This window comes from Athene noctua, chromosome 4 (genome assembly GCF_965140245.1).
Source record: "Athene noctua chromosome 4, bAthNoc1.hap1.1, whole genome shotgun sequence".
NCBI lineage: Eukaryota > Metazoa > Chordata > Aves > Strigiformes > Strigidae > Athene > Athene noctua.
This window is the reverse complement of record NC_134040.1, coordinates 31,981,519-32,007,463: the sequence shown is the minus strand read 5'-3', so window position 1 is coordinate 32,007,463 and position 25,945 is coordinate 31,981,519. Positions and strand designations below refer to the sequence as shown.

General features: G+C 38.1%; 2 protein-coding genes across 2 annotated transcripts in view; one reads left to right on the top strand and one right to left on the bottom strand.

The window, feature by feature from the left end:
* Positions 1–25,945, top strand: part of PPAT (phosphoribosyl pyrophosphate amidotransferase) — a 49,260-nt gene that overhangs the window by 1,662 nt on the left and 21,653 nt on the right. The window lies entirely within an intron of this gene.
* Positions 1–25,945, bottom strand: part of PAICS (phosphoribosylaminoimidazole carboxylase and phosphoribosylaminoimidazolesuccinocarboxamide synthase) — a 41,435-nt gene that overhangs the window by 11,583 nt on the left and 3,907 nt on the right. The window contains exons 2-10 of the mRNA XM_074904861.1: positions 24,545–24,631; positions 20,801–21,280; positions 19,645–19,734; positions 18,839–18,910; positions 14,580–14,666; positions 11,161–11,232; positions 10,050–10,451; positions 8,608–8,673; positions 7,375–7,565 (exon numbers count right to left, since the gene is read on the bottom strand). Coding sequence (XP_074760962.1) covers positions 7,375–7,565; positions 8,608–8,673; positions 10,050–10,451; positions 11,161–11,232; positions 14,580–14,666; positions 18,839–18,910; positions 19,645–19,734; positions 20,801–21,280; positions 24,545–24,631 — 1,547 coding nt within the window. The remainder of the gene's footprint in view (positions 1–7,374; positions 7,566–8,607; positions 8,674–10,049; positions 10,452–11,160; positions 11,233–14,579; positions 14,667–18,838; positions 18,911–19,644; positions 19,735–20,800; positions 21,281–24,544; positions 24,632–25,945) is intronic.

The following is a 25,945-nucleotide window of genomic DNA, read 5'->3' as shown; positions in this document are numbered from 1 at the left end:
GTGAGCTCTTCAGTATCAAATATCCCCAGTGGAGGACACAACTGTAAACAGTAATACTAATGCTGTAATTGAAACCATAAGGAACTCACAAGTTCTACAGGAAGATACACACCTAAAGGCATACATGCTCTACCTCTGATTCTGATCTTCTAACTCATTAAGTATCAAAAATTTTAAGGGATGCTTTCTTAAGAGACATAAACATTATTGCATGTGTAAAGTGAAACAGTCTGTTCAGTTAGGTTCAATATACCTTTGCAAGTGCTCAATAAAATTCTGTTAAATAGCTGAGATGTTAATGTTCCCATTTCCTTCTCTAATGCTTCTCTAACCTCTTTCCGTTTTTCCTACTGTGAGGTGTAGAAGAGGTGGCGTCCCTATCAGGAAGTAATAGGATAACAGCTGTTTTTCTTCCTTCTTTTTGGAATGTCTCTTGAAAACCAGTTAATGCTAAACCTTAGCATCAACTGTATCAGTAAATTTCATTAATCCTGTTCTTTTAATCTTAAAAACTAAGAAGTGTCTCTAAAAATAAGTAAATATGAAAGAGAGGTATGGTAGGTATTAAAGGGCAGTCCCAATCAGGCCTAAGTGACTAACAGAAATTTGATTTGCCACCAGAAAAGACAGTCTTTAGACCTCACCTTCAAATTATAAGGATGTTTAGGTAATGACAACTGGCCTGAGATAACTTGTAGGCATGGTCTTTTATAGGCAGATTAGTCCTGTGCAATAAATCAGATTACAGAATTTGGCCCTTATTTCATCTTAGATTTTAAAAATCAGTATATTCAAGTATGGCATTGTATCAAACTTAATTGTTGAGATGTCTGATCTACAAAGATGAAGCAGCTGTTGGGAACATGTTAAAATTTCTCATATTTGAAATCTTATCTGTATAAATAAAGATCCAGGATATTTGTTACATGCCATAAAAACATGCAGCATACATTTTTTGTGCTTCATGTTTTGATGTAGCTGGTTGCAGCAATGCGGATGACTTTGCTGTTTCTGATAAATGGCTTAAAATGACTGGATAATTTGTATTACAGTGTTGAAAAGGTATTACAGCACTGGAGAGATTTACTTCAGTGAGGATGTTTGTAACTGAAAACTTGAAACTCCATATGCTGGATCAAGCCACCAGAATATTTAAGCGTGTGTATGAGTGGTGCTCATTGTTTCACTGAAACTATTCTGCATGAAAAATCAGTATGTGTTTCTAAGCAAGGTTCTGGAGCAGGCCCACAAGGAGGCACGTCATGAAAGATAGAACATAGACTTGGAATTTCAGTATCTTGACATAAGCAACAACTTTAAAAGTGGTTGGGGTGGTTGGTTTTGTTTGGTTTTCTTTAATTAAACAGCAGCTGCTAGATTGTTGAGGCTTAAATTCACACTCCTTTGTAGCAAAAGTTAGAACATGGCTTTTTATTGTCTTTTACTTCATAATGGTGAACTGTGAGTTAAAATGAAAACCAGTCATAGTCCTACTTACAGGCTAATCAAGGCCTTCCACACACTAGGAACATTGTACCAATTTAACTCGAGACCATTTTAAAGTGATTTTCATCTGGTTTTAACACATTTTACAGATGTGTTAGCAGTGAATTCTCATAATGTTTGAAACTTTAAAGCTGCTAAAGCTAATGCTGTTACACTGAAGTTGACATTAACAAGGCTTAAAAGTGGATGTTCTAAATCATCTTTACAATTTGTAAGCCAGGGAACAAAGTCACTGCAAAGTCCACTGACAGCATGCCAAAATAAAGTCAGAGGATATGGGTAAGGAGAGGACTTTCTTCTTGGGGGCGGAGAGGGAGGAGGAGTACTTTTGAGTTACAAATCTATTAAACGTCATTTGAGTCCTTGACCAGGACAAATTTGCAAAGTTAGTCTTGCAACAAGTGTGATTTCTGTTAACTTTTTGCAAAATTCCTGGGAAAATATTTTTGGCAGTAATACTGTGTACTGAAACCTGAGTGTATCCAGCTTTGTACTGATTTTTAGAAAAAGTCTTTAAAAGCCCTCTTCTGTGCAGGTAGAAGTCCTGTTGAGTCAGTGAATGCTCCTTGTCCCAGCTCAGCAGGGTCTATGTATGGAATTTGTTACAAGAATCACAGTGAACGGAGAGTGGAGGCTTGGCCAACACACTTTTTTGATACCTTCCCTGCCACTGTCCACTATTAAGACCCACAGAACAGAACCCAAATAATCACCAGCATAAGTTAAGAATTTTTACTTCTCTTTCAATCTGGTAAAAGTACTGGTTGCTTCCCATCAGCCATCCTTCCAAATACCTATACTCAATATAGCGTAATGAAGGTACGTACATTTTATGTACAACCTCTTAGTTACAAGATAATTTTTTTAAAAGGCTATTTAGCAACCTATTCGTATCCTGTCTTACACCATGAATCTTTTGAACAAAAAGCTTAAGATGGCAATAGTACTCAGATGGGAATTTTTTGAGGAACATGGATATGCTACAGGTAATGATCCTGATAATTTGGTATGTAACATATTTACCTCTTCATCTCAAGAACCCGTTATGGGTTCAGCAGATCCCCCATCCCCAGAGGCCAGAACTGCAGCGTTAAATGTTTTAATTGTCTAAATGCCTAACTTTGTAATTAACCATGTTTCTGTGTAAATTCCCTAGGAATATACTGGGTGTTTGTCTAGCTAGTGATTAAGTCTGTATGCTGTTCTACTGGAATATTCACACTCTATGTGCTGGTAAAACATTCCTGAATACTTTCAGAGACACTTAGTGAATGTGGATGTAGTCAGACTTTATCTTTAGTTCTACCTTGAATTACTTTTATAGGCCATTCTCTGTTGCTAGGTGCTGATAGCCCAGATCCACAAAGCTTATTCCTGCAGGAAGGGAGGAGGAGTAACACCTTTTTGCTGTGGTGAGCTGCTATATCTGCTCAGTTGTTTTACATAACTTCCTGCAGGGCTCAGGTTCCTGCACATTCGTTTTTGGAAAGTGAAGATAACGGATTTCTATTCTAACCAAATCTCTTAGACGTACATGTCAGAAAATGCAGTTTGGTCTCAGCTTTTATTTCTGGATGTGCACTAACCAACTGGAATGAGATAATGTAAGAATGAGAGGAAAAAACAGGAGGGATGTGATGCCAAAATATATATATACACAAGGATGTTTCAGAGACAGCCATTATGTTTATTGTGGTCAACAGACTTTCCATTAAACGAACCTAGCCATAAAGTTGGAGATGTTTTTCTTCACAGTGACTGTAGTTGAGTCATCCATGTAGGCATGATCCAGCTCTCCCAGTAATTTCCACAGGATTGCTCTGTTCGCTTGTCTGCCCATACCTTAAATATGAGCCTAATGCATGGAGGGAGGGTTGTACACAGCACAGGAGGTTCATGTTTGGTAGTTCAGTTCAAATAAAGTGTTCTGGCTGCTCTTTCTGTGGTCTCTTACACTACTTTCATTCAACTTAAAAAAAGCAGGGTTGTTTGGAGGGGCTTTTTATTAGGTTTTAATTTAGATCAGTTCTGTCAGTTGGTTAACCGCTTGGCCACATGAGTGCTTTGTGCCAACACGAAGGAGATCTTGCTGCAGGAGAAGGAACAAAGGTTGAGAATCTGGAGGGTGAGTCTTTTAAGGGACAGTGATGCTGATAGTGCTTGTGGATCCACCAACAATGCAAGCATTTCTGCTCCCTGAAGCTCATTCTCCAGCGTTTGGCCCAAATATAATTTGGTTTACCAGGAGATAAATCTAACAGCCCTATCGAAGACTTGTAAAGTGACCCACTCTTCTCAGTGAATGAGTGTGCTTTAGAGAAGAATGGAACTTTTTAATACGGGTAGGAGTGGTGATTGCTCCATTTATCTGCCACACCTCAAAAATTAACAGTATTGCCATTTGCAAACTGGGGAGGAGACAGATTTGCCCTCACAGTAACCTGAATAGTCCCCTATTCAATAATAATAATTAGTAGATTAATTACTAATCTACTAATAGTGTAATAGTAATAGTGTAGATATTTGAGGAAGAAGAGCAAAGATCTGTTTTCTATAGGATTGCTGCTCTTGTCATCATTACTTGGTGTTGGTTTTAAGCTGTATCATTTTCGTGATGTAATTTATATTAAGATTCTCAGGAGCAGTTACATGGAAACAACTTGGTCTGACCTTTCTGCTTAAAAAGGAACCATGTTGTGGATCTATGTCTAAGAAGGTCTCTCCTCCAAAACACATTTGGTCCTACATGTAACCATTTAGCATGTTTCAGATGGTGTCCTAACTTCCATTTAACTTGCCTGTAAGCTGGCTTTTACGGTGACAAGTGTGCCTAGACTAAATACTGTGTGACTGTAATAAATGTAAAGCTGTGATCAGAGGAGACCCACAGCACAAGCTCAGATGGATATAAAAATACACTGGAAGAATGAGTGGGATTAACTAACGTTATTTTTGAAGGTACTTTTTTTGAGAAATCCTTCACTCCAGTGACATCTATTTTGCCTGTTGTCACTACCCTGAGGGATGCTGTCAAAATGAGACAGACCATAGCTCTAGACAACCAGAATTATAAATGTGCAACGTTCATGTTATCCTGTCTCTAAGCAGAAAGTGATAAGGAATCGTAACTACAACTGCAGTGAAGGTTGTCTTGATGCCACTTTAATTATCTCAGCATCCTACATATTCAAGTAAATTAATTGTCTGTATAAATGGGAGTAGCACCTAAATACTAGATGATGCCAAATGCCCCATGCCGTTGGCATCTCTTACCATCTTTGACCAAAAATAAGTGTGAGCAGCAGGAAAGGAGGAGATAGCTTTCTGACTAAAGAATTACAAAAAGCAAGCTCTGCTTTGCAGCCACAACACAGAATAGAAGTGGAATCCCACACAAAGGGAAGTCCACCTTCTTTGGACCTTTGTTTGTCAGGTAAATCCCACTCTCTGGAAGTGTTCTGAGAAAATCTTCTTCAGAAAGCCACTTCTGTTTTTTTTTTTTCCTGTCAGTTCTTGCTTCATGTCTACCCTCTAGTGTTGATACAGTTTCCAAATAGAGACTACAAGTGTGCTCTGCAATTTTCTGCTCTGACCTACTAAGAATTTAGACAGTCCTTTGCCTCAGTGCTTTTTTTGCTGTTCTCATCTGAACAACAGCGTTTAAATACAGATACTTATGTCTTGAAATACCTGCTTATTTTAATAAATAAAATGAGTAATTTTTATTTTCTGGAAGAGGAGAACATTTTTGGGGGGACATTGTACTGAATGACAGCAAAGTTTTGGAGAGATTGGCATCCTTGTGCATCACTCAATTTTAAGAACAGTTTATCTTCTCTGCAGTGCTAAGTGCCTCCCTCAGGTTAGCCTTTCTTATTCGAGGGCAGTAACACTGCAACAAAAACAACCTTTGAGCTGCTCAAAGTTAGGGCTAGCACAGCTGAGAACTTGCTGGGCTGCTTCAGCTCACACAGAAAACCATTTGCTTTTTTTTCCCAGCTGGGCTAGTCTCATGTCAGGTTAGTGATCTGAACTGGTTTACAGGGGATCCAACAAGCATCAGCTTGCTTAGAGTGGCATGGAGCAAAGGGGATCTTCTTGTTGCAATGTGTTATCAAATCAACTTGAGCCTTGCAGTCATGGAACAGGATGTAAAGCAGAACATGTACGTGATCCATATTATCTTAAGTACAGTTATTTTAAAAACTTAATTTAAATTTAAATTGAACTAAACTGTTTAAAGGTACTAGAGTGAATTAGGGTTGGATCACACATTTTTCTGGTTCACATGTGGAAGGAGTAACCTGTGATTTTAGTCCTGCTAGGAATGGCGAGGTCTTCAGCTGGCTCAGCATGTTCTGGAATGATACCTAACTTCTGTGATGGCAGGGACAGATCCCTTGTTCAAAGGCAGTAGTGCAAGTAATATGTTGCAAGTTCAAGGATGTATCCTTGAACCAACTCATTGCAAAGAGAGAAGAAAGATTTTTAAACCAACAATGATACTAGTATTACAAGCCAAAGAAGAAACCAATGTAAAATGTGAAAAGTTGTAGATAAGCATACACTGGAACAACTGTATGTCCATGTCACATACAATATGATCAAAACCCAGTGATTCTCTAGGGATCTTATCTGACTTCTCAGAATTGTTTTTAAAATGCTAGTCAAATGACAGATAAAATCTACCTTGGTGGAAATTATTTACCTTTGTAATGTCTCTCATAAAAGAATTAACAAGAACACAATTAACCATAGAGTGGGAAACAAAGGACTATATCCAGTAATATTTTTGTGTAAGATTGTATCTAGAGGGACTTGGATGGAATTTAGGCCTCGGTGTATAAAAAAACCTGGCAGCTGTTGCTGCTGCAGTAAGGACTTGACTGTTGGACTTCAGCTGTGCCCTTGTGCGTGCCCAGAACTGACCTAGCTTTGGCAGGACTGTGTGGGTCTATGCCCAGACATGACTGAGATCCAGAAATGAGTTGTTCTGCTTGAATACACTGAAAGGAAAACCCTGGAAATGCATGCCTTGCAGGCAGTACAGGTTGTAGAGTACTTACAGAATCACTAAACGAAGTAGTGGCTAGTAGCATTTTGTAGAGTATTGGTTAGTTATGGCATGGCATTTGTCACTTACCACATCACTGTTCCCTGTACTGTTTCTATGTTTTCTGTACTTCATCTGGTTACTGGACAAGGCAGACCCCTTGCCCAGTACAGAACAGGGATGAGAACCCATGCCTGCACCTTCTAGGTGGGCGTGAACTTTGTGTACTTTCTTTCAAGCTCATTGGATTCTCCAGTTCATTGCTGCACAGCACCATACCTTAGAGGGCAGATGGGGATGGTCCCCCAACCCAGCATAGGCAAGTGGTGGGGCCAGCATGCAGGTAAATGCTGATAAAGGAATAAAGTGTTGGTTTTTCTGCACCAGCCTTGCCTAATCAAAAGGAAGTTCTCTTATGGCTTCAACTGTTTGGTTAATTGCAGAGGACCAACTTGCTAGGAAGGTTGTAAAGATGGTAATTGGAAATGGTGGGATGGAATTTTAACTTTACATACTTGCTTTGATCAGTCAAAGTGTTACTTTCTTCCAATTAAGTCTGTTAAATGTGGCATGTAGGTGAGCCAAGGCATGCAGGCAGAGGTTGTATCTTTTATTGGGCTAACTGACATCATTGCTAAAAGCTCATAGTTATGGACTACAGTGGGAACTCATACCTTGTTTTAGTTTAAGAGACTGAAGGTGAATATATTAAAGGGGAGCAAGCAGGTGACCTACCCCTATAAATTAGTCTATTCAGTTTCTTACTGAGAGAATATCTTTGCATGCTAATTTCATAGAAAGTTCATTAAACCAACCTGTTGTATGGCTGATGGATCAGCATACAGCTGCGTTCTGTTGAGGTCTTGCATTTCTTCCTGCTTACAAAGCCTTTCTAACAGTAACTTTTTGCCTTCCGTTACTGTGTGGACTCTCTCTGTTAAAAGCTTTTGGAAGTGGAGTATGGTGTTTTCAGAAGCACTTTTCTTAAGTGGAACAGGTGACACCTCTGTGGACAAAAACAAAGTGTGTAGTTAGAGTGCACAAGTCAATGAACTGCTGACACTGAAGTTTAGCACATGCTAGGTTTTCCTAATGTTGTCCTTCTGTTATGCTCTTTTGGCAAGCCTTTGCCTGGTGTTGTGTAATTGGTCATTGTATAAGGACCAGTAGGAATGAAGAAGACCTTGTAAAAATCACTCATATTTGAAACTTTCAGCTTTGCCTAGTAGTGCCTTTTTTTGCAAGACATACTTATCTAATAGACAATAAATAAAAGTATGTTTAATCACAGAGTTAGTCCTCTTAGTACAGTTTCTGATGGTGAACTGAGCGGGTTGAATTCAGAAATGTGGTGCTTGGGTCTGTTTGTTTTCATCTGTCTGTAGACAAGACATCATTTTAGTAAAAACTAAACTAAAATCATCCCTCATTGTTGGACTTCTGGATTATTTAGGGCCTGACAATTCTGCCACGAAGAAAAAATAAACTCTAGACCTTTCCTATATCAGATTGCATGCTGTGTATTTCCATCCATCCGTTCATTTTTCCCTCTCGGTGATTCTATACCATGTCTTCTCCTTGGAATAGCTGTCTTAGCCTGTTTTCTCTTGTACATCTTAGACATTACATGTGAGACATTATATAATTTCTTCTCTTGTTTACTGTCACATAGTATGTGAGGAAAACAACCATGACTGTGATATTGTCCCTATTTTCCTCTGAGCAACACAGGTAATTAAGACACCTTTCTAAAATCTTGTCTTTTCCTTGCATGTGATTCTTACAAACCAAAGAAGTATTTTCTGATGTTTACTTCATTCATACCAGGGATGAGGACTGAAATAAAGAAATTGTGGTTTTCCTTAGGCCCACATTTTTATCAGGACTCTTCTTTTGCAAATTGTTGAGGGTGAGAGAAGAATGTTGGTTTAGATCTTGGTGTTAAATTCTAGGATTTTTTTTTTTAACCATTTGAGTACTGGAAAATAGGATCTGGCATCCCATTCAACGGCATTGTGTAGATACTTTAAAAAGTCAGGGGCTCTTACCATCATTCCATGTTTTTCTCTTGATACTCAAGGATCCTGTGTTTGTTGTAACATCTCCCACTGAAACTTAGAAGAGAAAAGCAAGGTGACTAAGTATTTTGCAGAGATTCTCAAGCACAATCAGTCATACACCAAAAAGCTTTATAGTACACAAGCAAATGAATTGGGATAAGTGACCTGGAACAGTGAGAATCTTCTAGAAAATCTAGGTGCTGTGTTGGCACGTAAAATAAGGGTAGAGACACATTTATTTGGTAGATGCCTCAAACAGCTTAATAACTAAAGCTTCTTTTCTGAAAGGTTATTGTTTTACTGTCTCCTGCATCAGCACAAGATTACACAGTTCTTTTCCAGCATCCTAAAATGTAAACCAGCCAGTTTGGCTCAAATATTCTTGATGTTGACAAATTCCATTCACAGCAGAAATGAGCAGTAATATCTTCAGGTTCTGGATTAGGAAGAAAATATCTGTCTTACAAATGTGATTGAGGAAAGGAATAAGGCAGGTAAGAAGCAATGGTGTCATTCCATGGCTGTGTGGATGTCATTCCAGCCTCAACTAATGGCACTACTATATGGTGCCCTTGGACACCACATTAGGACCATGATTCATGATTGAGGACAGCTGGTTTAAGGATGGATCCAGTGGTTTCTGCTCAAGCTGTCCATCTGGCCTCTGCTGCAGAAATGGTTCAAGTCCTCAGCTAACATTTGTGATGTTGCAAATTACTATCTAACACACTGAGAAAAATCAGAATTATTTCTGGTTTACTGTAACTCAGTGAGCTCTAAGATGCAGGGGTTAAGTTGCTTCTACAAGAGCATCTGATCTGCCTGGATCAGGGGCAGGTGCCCCTGTAGATTAGCTGTGTGGTTCCTAGATCAGGGGTCTGTTGATACTAAAATAGAAGCAAACTCTATTTAGAAAACTGATTCTGCTTTAGTAAAATTAATATAACAATTACAAGTGCTCAAATAAACACCACTGCCCTGGATTTTTCTCTCTCTTGTCTGTGATGTGAATTGAATCAATGAAGTTTGCTCTCTTGGAGCCCTTGCACTTGGCTTAATTGTTACAGATTTCCACAGTTCTAAATGGTATGAGCCTTCAGTTCTCTATCCGTAAGACTTTACATGCCTGATAGATCACCTCTAAAACCTGCCACGTTTTCTGGTACCATTTTATATATCTCACTTAAGCTTCCAAAAGCACAAAGATTCTCCAGTAATGCTGAATGCTTCAGGTGCTTTCACTTTTTATGTTCTCACTTCTAAACTCCTCCATTTCCGTTCACTGAGTATTGCCTACATGACCATGCAGATACAGGCTCTTCAGTTATTTTCCCTCCCCCTTCTGGCCACATATTTCACCTCCTACAGGTCAACAGGCAACTTTAAGTTTCATTTTAAGAGCTTTATCTCAGCCCTGAACTTTTTAGTACCTGATAGGAGACTTGAACTTTCACATCCCCAGCTCGAGGGACCCAGAGGCTGTCTTCTTAAAATACAGTCTACTTCATCATAAAATCTCATTTTTCTCCTGGGATTTCCAAGATGCTCATTTTCCTTCTGCAGTGCACGGTATTCATATTTTAGGTTCTTGTACTTTGTGCGACACTGTTTCCAGTCTCTGTCTATACCACTTTTCATTAATCTCCTGGCAATTTCCTCAAATATTTCTTTATTTCTTGTGGCCCCTTCAAGCATTTGTTTTATCTTTTCATCTGACCATATGTTTATGAGAGCTCTGACTTCATTATCACTCCAGTGTTTTCCTGCTCCAGTATCATTAACTGTAATAACTTTAAAGTGATTTTGTGCTTCTTCCAAGGGAATGTGATTGTCTGAAAACATAAATGAAACAACAACTGAGTATTGCTGAATATTCATACATTAAGATGTAAGAGCAGCTAATGACTTGGTAACAAGCTGAAGGATTAATTAATATTTATAATAATCTCTTGATTCAAAAATCTTATAATTTTACAGTGTTAAATCCATACGTGATGACATTCCTCTTCAGTATGCAAAATATGGAGCAAGTGAAATCTTTTGTTTCTCCAAGGCATCTAAAATTCTACATTTTGTCAGTGTAATTTTGTTGCCGCTGTTGTCAAATTAAATGTATCCAAGCGCTACATGCAGGAATGCAGTAGGCCTTAAACTTTAAAGCAACAACATAGCAGCATTGATAAGAAAATGCCTTTCCAGTATGGTTTCAACTTAGGCAAGGCAAAATATCATGCAAGTGAAAATGCTACTGGGAATTCAATAGAAGAAAAAAATCTTACCTACATATTCAGAAGTAGACAGATGCTGCTCATCAGGTATGTATAGAATGCGAAGTTAAACTACAGTTTTAATTTGAGTTTTGCTTGTGACAGGGAATAGAGCTATGAAACTGATTTTATAAGTTTAGTGATAAAGCTAGACTGGAGTCAGAAGCAGAAAAGTAGAGCTGCGTTTACAGCAGAGTTTTGGTTGCTCCAGCTTTGGTACTGAAATTACAATGAGATTTTGTTTCAGAATAAATGGATGGAAATTAATACTCACCTGTCCCAACCATCCATTTTGCTACTGGTGTACAAGATCTGTCTTCTGAGGTAGTGCTTATAGAATCATCATCTATAGAAACACACAGTTTTAAATAAAATAGACTTGGATTTAGACAGATAAATTGCCAACGTTGTCATTCTCTGTGGGTAACACCTATCTTGAATTAAAAATGTCATAACCCAGTAGTCTAACCCATTAGTTATAGCAAGTCTTCTACCACATGTCTCCCTAAATCAAACTATTTATTGACATTTCTTGTAAGCCCTATCTTTCTTTTTGCCTCTCCATTCCCCAAAATGTAGCTGTGGATGCAACACAGACTTAAAATACTTGGTTAATCACGTAGGCATACGTGGTTGGTTCGTATCTCACATATAAGTCAATTTGCATAACATGCTTGTATACACTGGTTAGGACAGGTGTGCCTTCCAGTTTTTTTCCTAGGCGATGTGGGCAGGACAGGCTTGGTGAGGCTTTGGTGCCATTTGTAAGGGCATGCGTCTGCAGATTCACTCATACCTAACAGAGCTTGGACTGCAGCCTTTCCCTTTGTGGGGTCATGCACGCTCCCCCAGTTTGTCATGAAATGAGCCAAGACTTGGGCCCTAGAAGGCCACTCACTGTCCCCCTCTCGAGTTTGGAAGCTGTGCCCATGACTGCACAGATGCCTCGGATGTGATGAGGAGGAGTGAAAGGCGTAGGCACCTGTTGGCAGACCTGCATGCTGTGTGGCTTTGTATAAACTGCATTTCATGCTGCTGATGGGGCTTTTCTCAGATCTTTGTGACTTTCCCTGGTACATCAGAAAGAAACTGAAGAAATACCTTTGTTCCTTGTTCTTACTTGTCTTCCTCTATTCAGGACTCCTTTTGACCACACACACACACACACAGAGAATGAAGTGGTTTAGAGTCCATTTTAGTAAGCTTCCATGGTGAGTTTCAAACCTGGGCTTTGAGGCATGCCTTACCCTGGGAGGGAGGGCAGGGGGGGATGTTAGGTTTTGTGGGGAAGGTTGCATATGTCTGCCTTTCTTTAGGAGACAGCCATGTTTATTTACTTTGGGGTGAAAGTCTAGTCTCTGATACAGAGCTTTTGTGATGGAGATAACATAAGCAGAAGAAAAACTGGAAAACAAAGAATTGATTAATGATTTTGTGGAAATCTTTAGCTTCAGCTTAAATTGCCCTTTCTATATGTAGGGATGGTTCTATCCAAAACTGTTCTATGTGGCTTAAATGACAAAATAGGGAAGACAGAATAACTATATTTTATTCTATCAACATTTGAATTCTCCACAAAATTGCATCTCTTAACAGGATAGAAACATTATAATATTATTTTTCTGCATGACTACATGCCAGGTTTTTTTTTCTCTCTGCAGAGCTGAGGCTTTAATAGCTTTGCAGTCTTTTGCAGCATAAAAACTTCCCTTCAGAAGCAAAATTCAGGAGCCCTCAGAATTATTGAAATCATCTATGGACATAAAAACCCAGACCTGGTGACTCTGGGCTCATTTCCTCATGCCTGGATTCTCGGAGGCTGAAAGTTCACTTTTTTGTGGAATTACTTTTTGGGTTGGGAGGGGGAGAAAGACTAGTTCTCATTGTTTTGGTAGGGGATGTCATAGACCAATTACCTTCAATACAGTTTTTGGTAAAGAGTAGAAGTAAATGTTCCTTACATGTTTTGAAAAACTGAGTGCATGGTTTAGACTGTTAGAAATAAGAGATTGTTGGTAAATAAGCAGGTTCATTTGATGTGCTTTCTATAATGGTACTTGTTAACATATCCACAGAGTAGTACATGCATTTCTATTTGCTTTATAACTTGTTTTCTCTTAAGTGATTTGGCAAATACTTTTTTTTTTTTCATAAGCCATATGCAGGAATAAATTTTATGCCTATGGTAAACTTAGAATCAGAAATTATACTCTCCGAAGCATGTATGTGGTTTACTTGGGGTACTAGAAAAAAAAGTGTTTTTTCATAAACAGGCTACCTCATAACTCTTAAGAAAATCTTGCATCTTCCTTTAATACTTGCAGCTATTGGAAATACAATCCAGGACCAAAATGGAGCAGTAAATCTACTCCTAGGCTCTTAAAGGACTTTTTTTTTTTTTCAAGCTATTACCAAAAAAACCCCATGGCTTTCATTTATGTGCTCATTCTCTCTACCTTGCTGGCTCTCTAATCTCCTTCTGCCTTTGGCAGTGGAACTTGTGTACTGCTGACTTGTGTGATTACTGTCCTCAATTGGATATTACATGACAGGAACAGGGAATTTGTGTGTATAAGGCAGCCAGTTGATTTGCATGACATTTTCTTCTGTTTCATTGTGTATGAACTCTTTTCTTTGCATTAGTGTGACCTCGCTATGTCTCTGAACTTTCAGGGACACAGATTTACTTTATCCTCAAAAGTAACTTGTGTTTCTGTGTGTTGTTGCTGTGATGGCATTGCTCTGATGTTGTCCTCAGTGTCATACTCGTTACAGTTGTCTTTCATAATCAAGATCAGCCTTTGCAAACAGTTGTAAAAGCTGTGTTGGATAGGGTGTCTCAACACCCAAACTCCGGAAAACATAATTGCTGAGAAGGAAGCTCTTGACTGGATCACAGAAATAGTGATGCATACAATGTAAAGGGCCAAAGAATTGTTGTTCACAGAATCATAATAGATTTTTATTCTTTCCATTAACTTCAGGGTACAAAGAGCACTACTGTAAAGCATATTTTGATCCAGGATGTCATGTCATTAGATTTCAATATCATCGTTATTTCTTCTGATGCCTTTTTTCTATGACCTTCCATGGTTTCTATGCTTATTTATTCCAGAAGATTAATGTTCATACTGTATTCTCATGTTAAATTTTAATACTTATAATAAAACAAATCTTCTCCTGAATACTTGTCACTGAATGTGTGACTTCTACATATTGCTGAGGCTCTGATTTGAGTTTTACTTGTAAAATGATTCAGAATATTTATGGCAATTGTTTGATAGTGGATATTCTGAAATTAAATGCACTGTCATGAAGTATTTTGAAAAGACAGACAAGGTATAAACTGTTCAGTGTTTCTGAGACAGCTGTTTAGCTCTCCAGTTTATTCTCTCTAGCAACTGTGTATGAAAAAGAACAGTATTTGTGTCACAATCAAATGCAGACTTATCACATCTAGCATAATGGGGAGCGTGTTGTCTGGAAAAATAAGATCTTACTATCAGCTGGGGGAAGAAGAGATAAGTGTTTATACACTTTTGTACTGTAAAATCAAACAAAACCCAGATTTTATCACAACCTCAAACTACAACAGATATAATGTGCAGAAATAACATATGAACCTTAGAAATCTGCACTTCCCAGTAAAGTAGAATGTGTTGTTATAACCATCAAGACACAGTCTTGACCTACCTATGTCAATTGTCTCCTTCTTTATTTGTGTAGCTCCCAGAGCTGCTGGGGTGGAGTTGGTAAAGTCCCCCTCACCTTCAGGAATTTCTGTAAAAAAAAAAATTTACAGAGTTCTTGTTAACTAAACAGGTCTTGAGTTATGTCTTGAGTCTCACCAACTTCAGAATGCCATTAGTGATAACTATTGTTAAATATTTAATCTCTTAATACATTAAAGCTGCCACTTTTCTGCAGTAGTGGGCTTAAGAGCAGAGTATGTGCACTTATATATTAAAATAAATACAGAACACCACTTAACAGCTGTATAATATAAGTTTATGGATTAAATGTGCAAAAGTTATTTAAATCTGGATCAGAATTTGTAGAATGATTTGCTGATTATGGTTGTAAGATGTGTAGTAACTCCTGAACCTCTATGAAGCAGAACAGGCAAGACAGTGACTTTCACAAGGGGTGCTTCAATACGTACTGAAATTATTGAAAGACTCCCAAGCAACTAATGCCAAGAGTCACTGAATTAGCCCCAAAAGGGGCAAGGATCCTGATGCATCAGGGTGCAGTGCCTGGATGATGGAACTGCAAGGCTGCCTGCCTGCATGATAAAGACAAACTACTAAATGACTGTCCTGAGAGCATCCCCCCTGCTGCAGCTTGTGAGGGCTTTACATCATGCAGTTGGGCCCTGGCTCTGGACATTGTGACAGAGATGTCCCTGGGCTCCCCTCTGCAGGGAGGAGATCTCTGTTCCTCTGTCATTGGCCCTTTGGTGTTTAAGGGACAGCTCCACCCCTCCCAGATGGACCGATGGACAGGCGGATGATGCAAGTGGTCTTTCCAATCCTTGATCCTCATTTCCAGGTGAGGACATGGCTGTACAGAGATTAAATGGTGAAGGCCACACTGCGGATCGATGGCAGCAGTTTCTGGCTTCCAGCCTGTTCTCAGTCCATTCAAGAATATTGCCCCTAAACATTGAGCAATAAAGCATAATCTAGACCCATTTTATTAAAAATTACCCCCAAATCAATATGGCCTTGTTTGCATCGGACATTCTTTATGATGTGACCAGCGTCATGTGCCTGTTTTTTGTTTTTTTCCTTAGTGAGTCAAGAATGTGGATAGGGAGCCTGGCTTTTTTTCTAAGCCACCGTTCAGAGCTTTTGGAGGGAGGGCATGAGGAGAGCAAGACTGCGCCAAACAGAATAAACCATCGACAGTTTCTGGCATGGGTAAAATACAGTGGCTCCATCCACATTGTTTAGTGAAGCTATAGACAGTTGCCAGCAAATATGTTTAATCTCTACTTAGTGTTTGAAGCATTGCTCATAAGGCCTCTAGAGCAATGCTGTCGCAGTCTTTCCTTTTACCCCCTCAGACTGATACAAGCTCTGTTCTCTTTTGGCACTCTTTCACTATCACTATTTATCCTGTTTTCTGGCTCATGAGGCAAGATTATTAATTTGTCTCCTAATCCTCACTCTCATGTGTGCCTCATATAGTATAAAAGGGGAGTTGGAAATGTCAAAGCTAGAGAAAATTTTCAGTGTGTGCCTATGTTTACTGTCCAACAGCTTGCATAGCTGCTGCTGTCTCTGTCATGCAGATTGATGAGACTGGATATAGAGAACTTGGATTCAAATTTAGGAGTTTGTGTCTCCAGCCCAGGTATGTATGCCTTGGGCTAAGCCAGTGAATAATCAAGAACTTTTTGGTTTGCACTTCTCTGTAACACTCTACTTCACACCAGCCTGGGGCATATGTATTAAAATATTATCTTTTGTCTTTATATCTGTACATTTTAAAATTCCAAGCACACAGCTGTAAGTGTTCAAACCAACATAATGCCTGAGTCTGTACCAACTTAAGATCTTAACTTTAAACACCAGATTTTTAAAAAGCCCTCGCTTAGGAATGTATTTTGTCAGTGTCATGGCTTACTCCAAATTTTTTCTGAGAAAGACATACAGTAAAATATGCAGGGCACAAAAAATCCTAAAAAATAATGTAAAGAAAAGGCATTTGTTTGAAGCAAAATACTTGCTGTAGATGTTTTTTAAGAACATCAGGCTACTGGCATTCCTAACAATCTTGTTTTCATCTCCACCGTTGTTCCCTGGCACTTCAGATTTAATCAAACACCGATATACAATCTGTGGTCGTACTGCAAAGTCTGACCCGTATGGAATGTGCACGTACAACTGACTACTGTCTGTGCAAGCTGAAGTAATTGGCCTTTCTGAATAGAATTCTGGAATTAACTGTCCTTAAAAGTGATCTCATAAAATAGAAAACATTAGTCAAAATAACTAAATAAGGTTTTATCTCCAGATTGATTTAATATGGATATCTTTTACCAGAAAAGAGAAAAAATTACATTGGCCCCAGCCTTTCCTAGGCTGCTTTCACTAAAACCTGTATGGGTTTGTGATTGCTGTGATGCTCTTGCACCCTCTCCTGGCCAGCCTGTTGAGAAAGTGGCTCCATGGCAGCTCGGCCAGAGAAGGGTGAGTCAACTGCTACAGTCCATAGGAGAACATGTAAGGATTTATGTACCTGTCTTTTCCTTCACAGATGGACATTTGCTGCCCTTTGAGTGGTAAATACATGTGGGCAGAGGAGGAAAACAATAACATCCAATAACTAGGTATTTTCCTGAAACTGGTATATTTGTCTTTTGACTATTACCATCTTAATTTTTTCCTTATAGCAACCCTGATTGGACTGTTTATAAAAGATTGGCAGTGGTGACAATGTTACGGTGGCTAGTAACTCAGATTCACATGTAAGATCGTGAGAAGCACATGCACTTCTGAGGCAGCTTGTTCACCTCTGTGCATTTATGCAACTGCGGTTGTCAGAAAGCAGATCTGCCCAGGCTAGCTAGTATATCTCTAGACAAGTGTATGTATAACTCTGACATTAGTACATAACTCCATGTACTAATTAGGGAGATATCCTGATATAAAGTTTAACAGAATTTCTAAATTATTATTTATGTCAAATTGCGTTATTTTATTATTTTTTTTAAGGCACGAGTATATATAAATTATAATTAGATGCTTGTTGAGAAATAGTTTTCTACAGAAGTTCTCTTGAATATGGAGTAGTCCTTAAGATGTCACATCCTAAAGGCTGTCAATTGTCAGACATCTAGTCATATCAAAGAACCAATGTAATACATCATTGCCTGATTTCCTTTTTCACTATTTATCAGCAAGTAAATTTATGAATACAGAGGTACATACAATCTCTTTACTTAGCAGTTTTTCACCTTAAATTTGTTTGAACTGTCTAGGAAAGGCATGTACCACCATCAGAGAATAAAGGGTCTCCATGATACTATAACATAAACAGCGTGCATCTTTTCTCTGCTTTATGTAATACCTAATTATGTTACCATTAATAACATTAAAGTCTAGGTGCTTTTTACCACCTGTGATAAAATCATTTGAGTCTGTATTGTTCATCTGGGAATGAGAGAAAGAATTTTGGAACAGAAACTGCATCTCTTCATGATAAGAGTGCTGTGGTTTTGCTTTTTTTTCCCCACAGAATTTTGAACAGTAGTCTTTAGAGTGGATAGGCTGAGCCAGAGACACTTCTGAAATACTTGCTATTTTAATCTTTCCTCACAAAATCAGATCTCCATTACAATTACTCATAAACAAACAAAATATACAGTTAAAATGCATATATTTGAGAAAGGAAATGGTAATCAAGGTAAGATGTAGATGTCTTAACACCTACACTTATCCTAAAGGAATGTTCAAGTGTCAAAAATGAGTACTCAGAACTTTACCAGAAGTAAATAACTTGTTGAAAATTTGCAGTCCAAAAAGTTACAATATTACATAGCTGCAGGCGGTTGAAAACTATGTCAGATGATACTTTAGTGGCAGTGCTGAATCTGTGTAGTATTACAGTTCATGTCTGTGTAGTAATTTTACTTGATGATGGGAAGAAATGGAATTTTATGCATTTTGTGAATAGTCTTAACTAGATCTCACAAAGTACCATTTATGATTTCTTACATATTTTGTCTCTCTCGAAATGAGGCCCCTACAGGCAATGCACTTTTCACGACAACCTGTTTTTCTCCAATGAATGCCTCAAGTGCCCATGGTGATCTGGTGAAAGGCCAGTTATATATTTCTTTGTTAGTAAATTTAAATTAATAAATGTAATTGCTCTTGGATGGTGAAACAATAATGCTACTGTCCAGTATACCTCAAATTACCTCTCATGATGTCTTTACTTACTTGTCATAGCTGTTTCTTTCCTTATATGCAGAGCTGCCCGATTCTCTGGAGTAGTATTTACAGTAACATCATCTGTCAGAAGATTTTTAATTTGATATTAAAATCTTTCAAGATCACATTAGACCATTTTAAATTCTGTAAGACTACTTCTTAATGTCTAATTTAGACCACATTCTTCCTCATACTACTGAAAGAGATCATGAGGTCCTCTATTGTAGAGTCAAGCCTTTGAGACTGTGTCTCTAACAATGTTAAATTCCTGCTTTCCCTGAAAGTTGTAAACTTCAGATGTAAACCAAGTTTCTTTATAAAGAGCATATGTCCTTCATATTCAGTGCTAGTAGTGATACTCTAAAATGAAGTTTTCATCCCCTAACATGAATATTTACACAATTATATTAAATGCTGATCACATTATATTGTGGAAAAGAGAATGCTGTTACTAGTTCGTGCACAGGAGACTGAACGATTCTTATCCTTGGGAAGACATAGTTTAAGTAAAAGTAAATGCAGTAATACATTGCACTCAACTTGCTTAAAGCAATAGTTTATTCTTCTTTACATCTTGGGTCATGAATCTTTGAAAAGATTACTTACTAGACTGTTTTTATCAAATTCAGCAGAACGCTGTAAATGTGCGCATATTCCTGTATTGAAAGTATGGTTATCACTATGACATTTTCTCCTGCTTATAAGTTTTTTAGGCCTCTGCATTTTCTAACTGTAATTACAACATGGGCTTATTTTAGAAATACATCTTAACTAAATTTAGGGATTTATATAAAATAGAAGACTTTTCAGTTTACCTGAGTCAGAAACTTTCTTTATATCTGCAACCTGTAGGTCTTCTGACATATTACTAAGAGAGTCCTCTTCACCTGTGTCTCCAGGCATTTCTGCATAAATAACGCTATGTTAATTAGGGCACCACATTTGTGTACTACAGAAGCACACCTGTGCTGTGTCAAATCACAAGATCTGTCCAACCTAGGATGCTCTTTATGCCAGCAGGCAGTAGTAGATGCATTAGCAAAAAGCCTAGAAACGGCAACTGCAGAGTGAATCTTCCCCCAAAATATTTTCATAGTTTTCAGCCAGAGACTGTGTTCTATTTCTCTTGACTTCTTCAATTAATTTACTAACTTCTAGTCTTATATTTGGCCACAGTAATATCATTCCCTGTGTAGGATTCTTACTGTGTAATAAAGAGGTTTATGTTTAATTCTGTTCTTAAACAACAGGCACATTTATGGTTGAACATACCAATAAAAAATGTTTTAACTCCTGGGTAGTGTAGGTTTATCAGTCTGTTCTTAATTCTGTATTAATCCATCCATTACCAAGTTATTTGTCAATAACCACACAAAAATAAAGGCAAGCTCTGCCAGCATTCTTGGTGCTATTCATTTTGCTGTTTTCACAATAGTTGTCTCACTAGTTTGTGAGTCTTGCTCCAAAGGCCAGTAAAACTGGGCTACTGGGGAACCATAAGAGAAAGACAGTTTAAATGTTAATTCTTTAACCAAGAAGAAACCTGTCTATAACAACAGGCTTCTTTTGCTCAATGCATTCATGTTTCCAGTAATACAGTCTGACCATCTCTCTGATCCATTTTTAAATCTAAGATGTAAACAGTCTCTTCTGCCATGATTTTGACTGGAATGGTCTCTCTGTATCACTTTATCATATCCTATGTTTTAATCATTTTTTCCTCCTTTTGTTTCTCAGTTCTGTTAAAAAAAAGTTCAGGGCAATCACTGAATTTGAAAGATGACCATATAATGTAAACCAAAACTAATAGACAAAATAGTGAATTTCCACTCTGTTTTTTTTTTGTTTTTTTTTTTCCCCCCAGCAAATTGGTTAATTCAGCTGGTTGCTTTTTGGGGGGTTCTTTTAAGGTTTCCCTAGTGGTGGAAAACTAAAAAAAATAAATTATATATGGGTAGCTGAAGTACTTACCTATGGAGTCCTTTTCTGACTTTGCTTCTGTCCATTCTGGAGGCCTCTCACTTTCATCAATATCTGATTTACTTGCTTGTTCCATGGTGCTGTGCCCCAGAATAACATCCAGTTCATTAAAAAATTTCATACTTTTACTTGTACTCCCTGAGTCTTGGGCACTTTTTACACTCTTGTATTCATGTTTCAGATTTTTGTATTTAGTCCTGCACTGCTTCCAGTCCCTGTCAATTCCAAACTTTTGAAGTCTAGCAGCAACCTGTTCAAATATTCTTTTATTTCTCACTGTCCCCTCCAGTTGTTGCTGGATGTTTTTGTCTGACCATATGCGTATCAAAGCTCTGACTTCATTAACAGTCCAGTGTTTTCCTCCTTCATTTGCTACTGTTGGAATAAAAGCCGGTGTTTTGGAAGCCTGTATTGCTGACGTTGGGTTACCTGCATCGTGTGGGGTAGGGGAGAGACACAGATACGGGTTACCTGCATTGGGTGGTTGGGGTGGGGAAAGGATAGAGAGAATGAGAATGAAGTATGCTGTTTCATCATGACTTGTTTCTCCAAAGAAAGATGGAGCAGAGGTGACATTAAAATGAAGCTATTTGTTGTTAATTTGTCAGCATTTTTGTTAATTCTGACATCATCTTGAAAACTGATACTGGCAGTTATAGCGTGCATGTACATTTAATTAAGAGGAACATTTTTTTCTTCTGTGCCCAAATACACTGAACTTGTAACACCTTAGAGAATAACCCATGAGCCATTTTGTCATTCAGACATTAGAGAGTAGAAGAGTGCTGTTTGGAAGATACAAAGTACTGCATTAGCACAGTAATAAATTGGTTCCTGAATCACTGACATTATCATCAAGACTTATCTTCTACATTCATGCTGTACCTTTGGTTTTACACACATGGAGAGATTTAAACCGCATAAGGATCTGACAAATCCGATCCTTAACTCTTAACAAGGCACCCGATTTGTGGGGAGCTGAGGAATGGAGACTTTTGCCTTAAGTCAGACAAGAACATTTATGTGATAATGAACCTGGTTCTCATTGTACAGAACCTCCACCTTCCTCACTGCTGGTCAATCAAAAATATTTGGCAGCTTTTTTAGTAAAAATTAAAGTCTTGAGTTATCTTACTCTGCAGAACTAATAAATTTTTACATTTTCTCCACTCTTGAACTTTATAATACTGGGAGGTAAAGGATATCATGCAATTACTTAAAACACTGAAATATGGTCTCTCACAGTTTTTTAATGTTTCTTTGTTTCTAATTATGAATTTCCTTTAAGTCTTCATTTTCATTAATTAGTTTGGAAAGTAGTTTCTCATGCTTTTTCTAAATCTTTGCAAAAATAACTGTTTAAAAAAACTCCCACAATTCTGGTGCTTCATCAAAGATAGCAAACATGAAAGTGCACAGTAACTGACATAGTTTTTTGCAATCATACTGAAGTGATAAATGCCTTTGCTAGTGTCTTATTCTAAAAGGGCAAGCAAGGTTATGGGGGTTAGATACTTTATAGTCACTGAGCTTTGAATGCTGGCAAAAATACTTGACCTTTGCATGTACATACAGCTTCAGTGGAGCATACTTGTGTATAACCATCTGTCTGGGGACAAACTTGTCCTAGATAGAGGCATTCTTTGCTAGTCTCAGTAATTCATTCTAGCTGTGAAAAAACTGTACTAACAGATACCAGTTTTTTCCCTGTTCGTCCTGTGTTAATTGGGACTCTGCAGCAACCAGCTCATTGATATGTTGTTGAGGAGGGTAATTTTCAGGTGACATTTCAATTATGCTTTCTTTATTTCTTCCTGAGGGAGCGAAAGAAAATGCTTGTTTACAGGTGAATGCAACCATAGCAATTGCCACGGTTGACAACTGCCAACATCAAATAGGCTTGATGCAGTCTCTGCTCAGTGCTACCAGGAGTATTTCAATTATCTGTATTTCTGGAGTGGTTCATTCTTCACTACCAGAGAGTGCCATGAAGACCAGAGAGAACAGGCCGAGGGGAAGAAAAGAGGAAGAAGAATGCAGAAGGTGCTCCCTGCAACTTCCCAGTCAAAGCCATAGAGTATGGGGCAATCTGGGAGGGACAAGGTTTCTTTAGGTTTTGTGTAGACCAGTATTTCTCACTAGGAAGTTCATTTGCAATGGAGCTCACTTTCTGTTGTGGGTATTAGTTCAAATGAGTTCTAGTGATTCGGTGTATTGCACATTCATTCTGCTGTTTGCGGAGTGGAAAACGGTGGCTTTGTTTGTTCCTCATTCCCTTTAAAAAACATTGTGATTCAAAATATCCTACCCACAGACACTGCTTTGAAACAAAGTTGTTACAGCCACTGTGAAATTTTTTCTTATGTCTCAAATGTATTTTAGCTCTAATTTATTTTAAATTAAGATACACATTATGCTTTAATTGGAAAGATGTGTTTATGCCATATTTGATTTTTTCCTAAGCTTCCTCAAAATGAGAAATCTGCTGAAACAAAATTATTATGCAATACAGATACAAAGGACTCAATGTTTTTCTTTCAGTGGTGTCTGAAATAGTGCCTGAAATCTAAAGACTAAGAGAGGCACTAGAGGAAGACATTTTAGTATCAGTACATACTTGGGAGTCCATGCAATTGAAGTTATTTTGCTGGCTTTGTAGAAAGCAGGTTTCTCAGAACTGAAGATTTTTTAGCAGGCCAAATTAATCTGCTTGGCAGTATGTTGCAAAAAATTTGATTCAGATACTTACTGCAAGAAAAGTTTTGTTCATATATACGTGCATATAATTCCGTGTGAGATTCTTGTATCTTCTTTAATTTCTTGTTATTGAACACCAGGCAAGATGGGTGTAGTGTGTAATGTAAAAGCTGTAGGTTTAGATGGAGCATTGTTTTCTCCCTGAATATGACACCTTGGTGATTCTGCAGTGAAGGTTATTGTAACTGGACTGGTATGTATGCTAGAGCACAGAGAGTTTGTGAAAAATTGAAAAAGCATGTAGGAAATTCAGGACAGTGCTGCTATTCATCCAAGCATGGAATCAATTAATCAGCTGCCTTAATTCTGCCTAAAATATGTTTGGGTTTCTCCATTCCCGTTAGCAGCCCCTTCAAGGGGCTCACATCTAGGATCTTCTTCCTGTTTCTGGTTTGCCAGATTTGTGCCTTTGCTCTGTAATAACTTCCTGAGCCAAACTACTATAGTAGGACAGTTTCCAGATGAGATGTTTTATGGCTGGTGGGACTAAAGCACTGCTGACCACCCCTTGCTTGGAGAGAGGATACAGTTGCTTTGAAGACCACTGCAAATCTGGATTGCTCGGGACAGGTCTGACCTCTTCATCTCCTGGCTCAGGCCATTCACTCATGATGCTTTAAGCAGAAATTACATGACTTAGAGAAAATCCACAAGTTGACATGGATATGACACACCTCCATTTTGCATATTTTCCACTAGCATTTAACAAAAGTAATGTGGTTTATATCATTAAGCTATAGCATGGCGTGCGTTTTGAATGTGAACAGTGGTCGTGTAGGTGTTACATCATATACAGTGTATCTAGTGATGCATGAGACTGCTGAGTGCTAAATCTGGGAAGGAGATGGTGCAAAAGTGTGGCTATTTTAAAGCTACATTGATCAAAACCAGAATGACAGTGTATTTAAGCTACTAGAAAGTGCTCTGACAGCCATGCTGCTTTTTAGTTATTGATCTCTCTGCACCATCATACTATACCTAGTTGAACTTGTCTGACATGGGACATAAAAAGTAGTGGATCTCCTGGAGCATCCTCATCATCTTCTAAAGAAACTGATATTTCACCTGGGAAGGAAAGAGTTTTTAAATGAAAAATAGGTATGGACTAAATTAGCTTAAATTAGTTTAAGTAAAAATGTCCATACACAATGAGAAGATTATTAACTTTGTAATCTCCACACTTAATTTGTATTTAAATTACATATAAAATTAATTTGGCCTGTACCCATAGGGGGACATGAGTTCTAAGAGGTAAATTAAATTATTTTCTGTCTTGCATATGAAACCTCTTTGAAATATATTTTAAAATTCTTGTAGAAACCGGCTTGATTCTAATGACTTTTATGCTTTTCTAACTCAGTATTTGGGTTGGATAGCATATTAAAAGTATAGTTTGAAAGCAGGTAATGAAAAGTAAGAGAAGTACAAATATAAGTGAACTTTGCACATGGATTCAGATAAACACAATTCAACCATGCAGCAACAAAAAAGAAATGCCAAGAATAATATTTTTTTAAAAGTATGAAGAAAACAAGAATGTTCTGCAAAGAGTTTTGGAAATCTATGGAATTCATTAATGGCATAGGGAAAGCAGGAAACTATTGACTAGACAACAGATATTTGTAGCTGACGGGATTCAGTCTAGATTTTCACACTATAGCATTCCTACATTTGTTTAAAAAGCAGTATTATAGCAATTGCTAAGTAAGTTTAGAAAGCAGCATGTCAGGTTCTGAATCAGCTAAATTTTCACAGAGTACAGATTTTTAAGTTGTTCTGTGGTAACACACTGTATTCAACACACCATGTTGAGAGGATTTTTGAAATGTTGGTTCACTGAATGGGGAGTTGAGCTACTGTCAGCTCCAGCCAGGTAGGTCACACAGATCAAAGCTACCTGTTCAAAGGTACTGTGGTGGTTCCTCACATGGAACAGTAATGAGGTGCGGCTAGAATGCAACCTGGTATCCCTGACATCGGTGAAACTGAAAGCGGGATTAATTTGAAAACATTATCCTAAATCCTCCTGACTTTCAGCAAGGCTCAGAATGACTCATAGATGCAGTGGCCTGATCTCTGACTGCTCCCAGCTGCCTGCCTTGCTTCTCTGGCAGGAGCCTCTACCTGCTGCAGGCTGGCCCACGGAGGGAAAGGGGGGCTCAGGCCTCCACCTCTAGTGCCAGGACTGGCGTTTTACCTCTTTAAGAGCTGCAAAGCAAAGTACGGAGAGGGGAAATAAATTCTCTCTTGGAAGGCTGCTGAGTGTGCCATGGGTACTAGGATGAACAAGTTTAATTACATTGTATTATTAAAGAGAAACTATTTATTATTTTAAGTAAATAAGAACAGTTACCACAAAAAGATGTTAGAATATTTGAT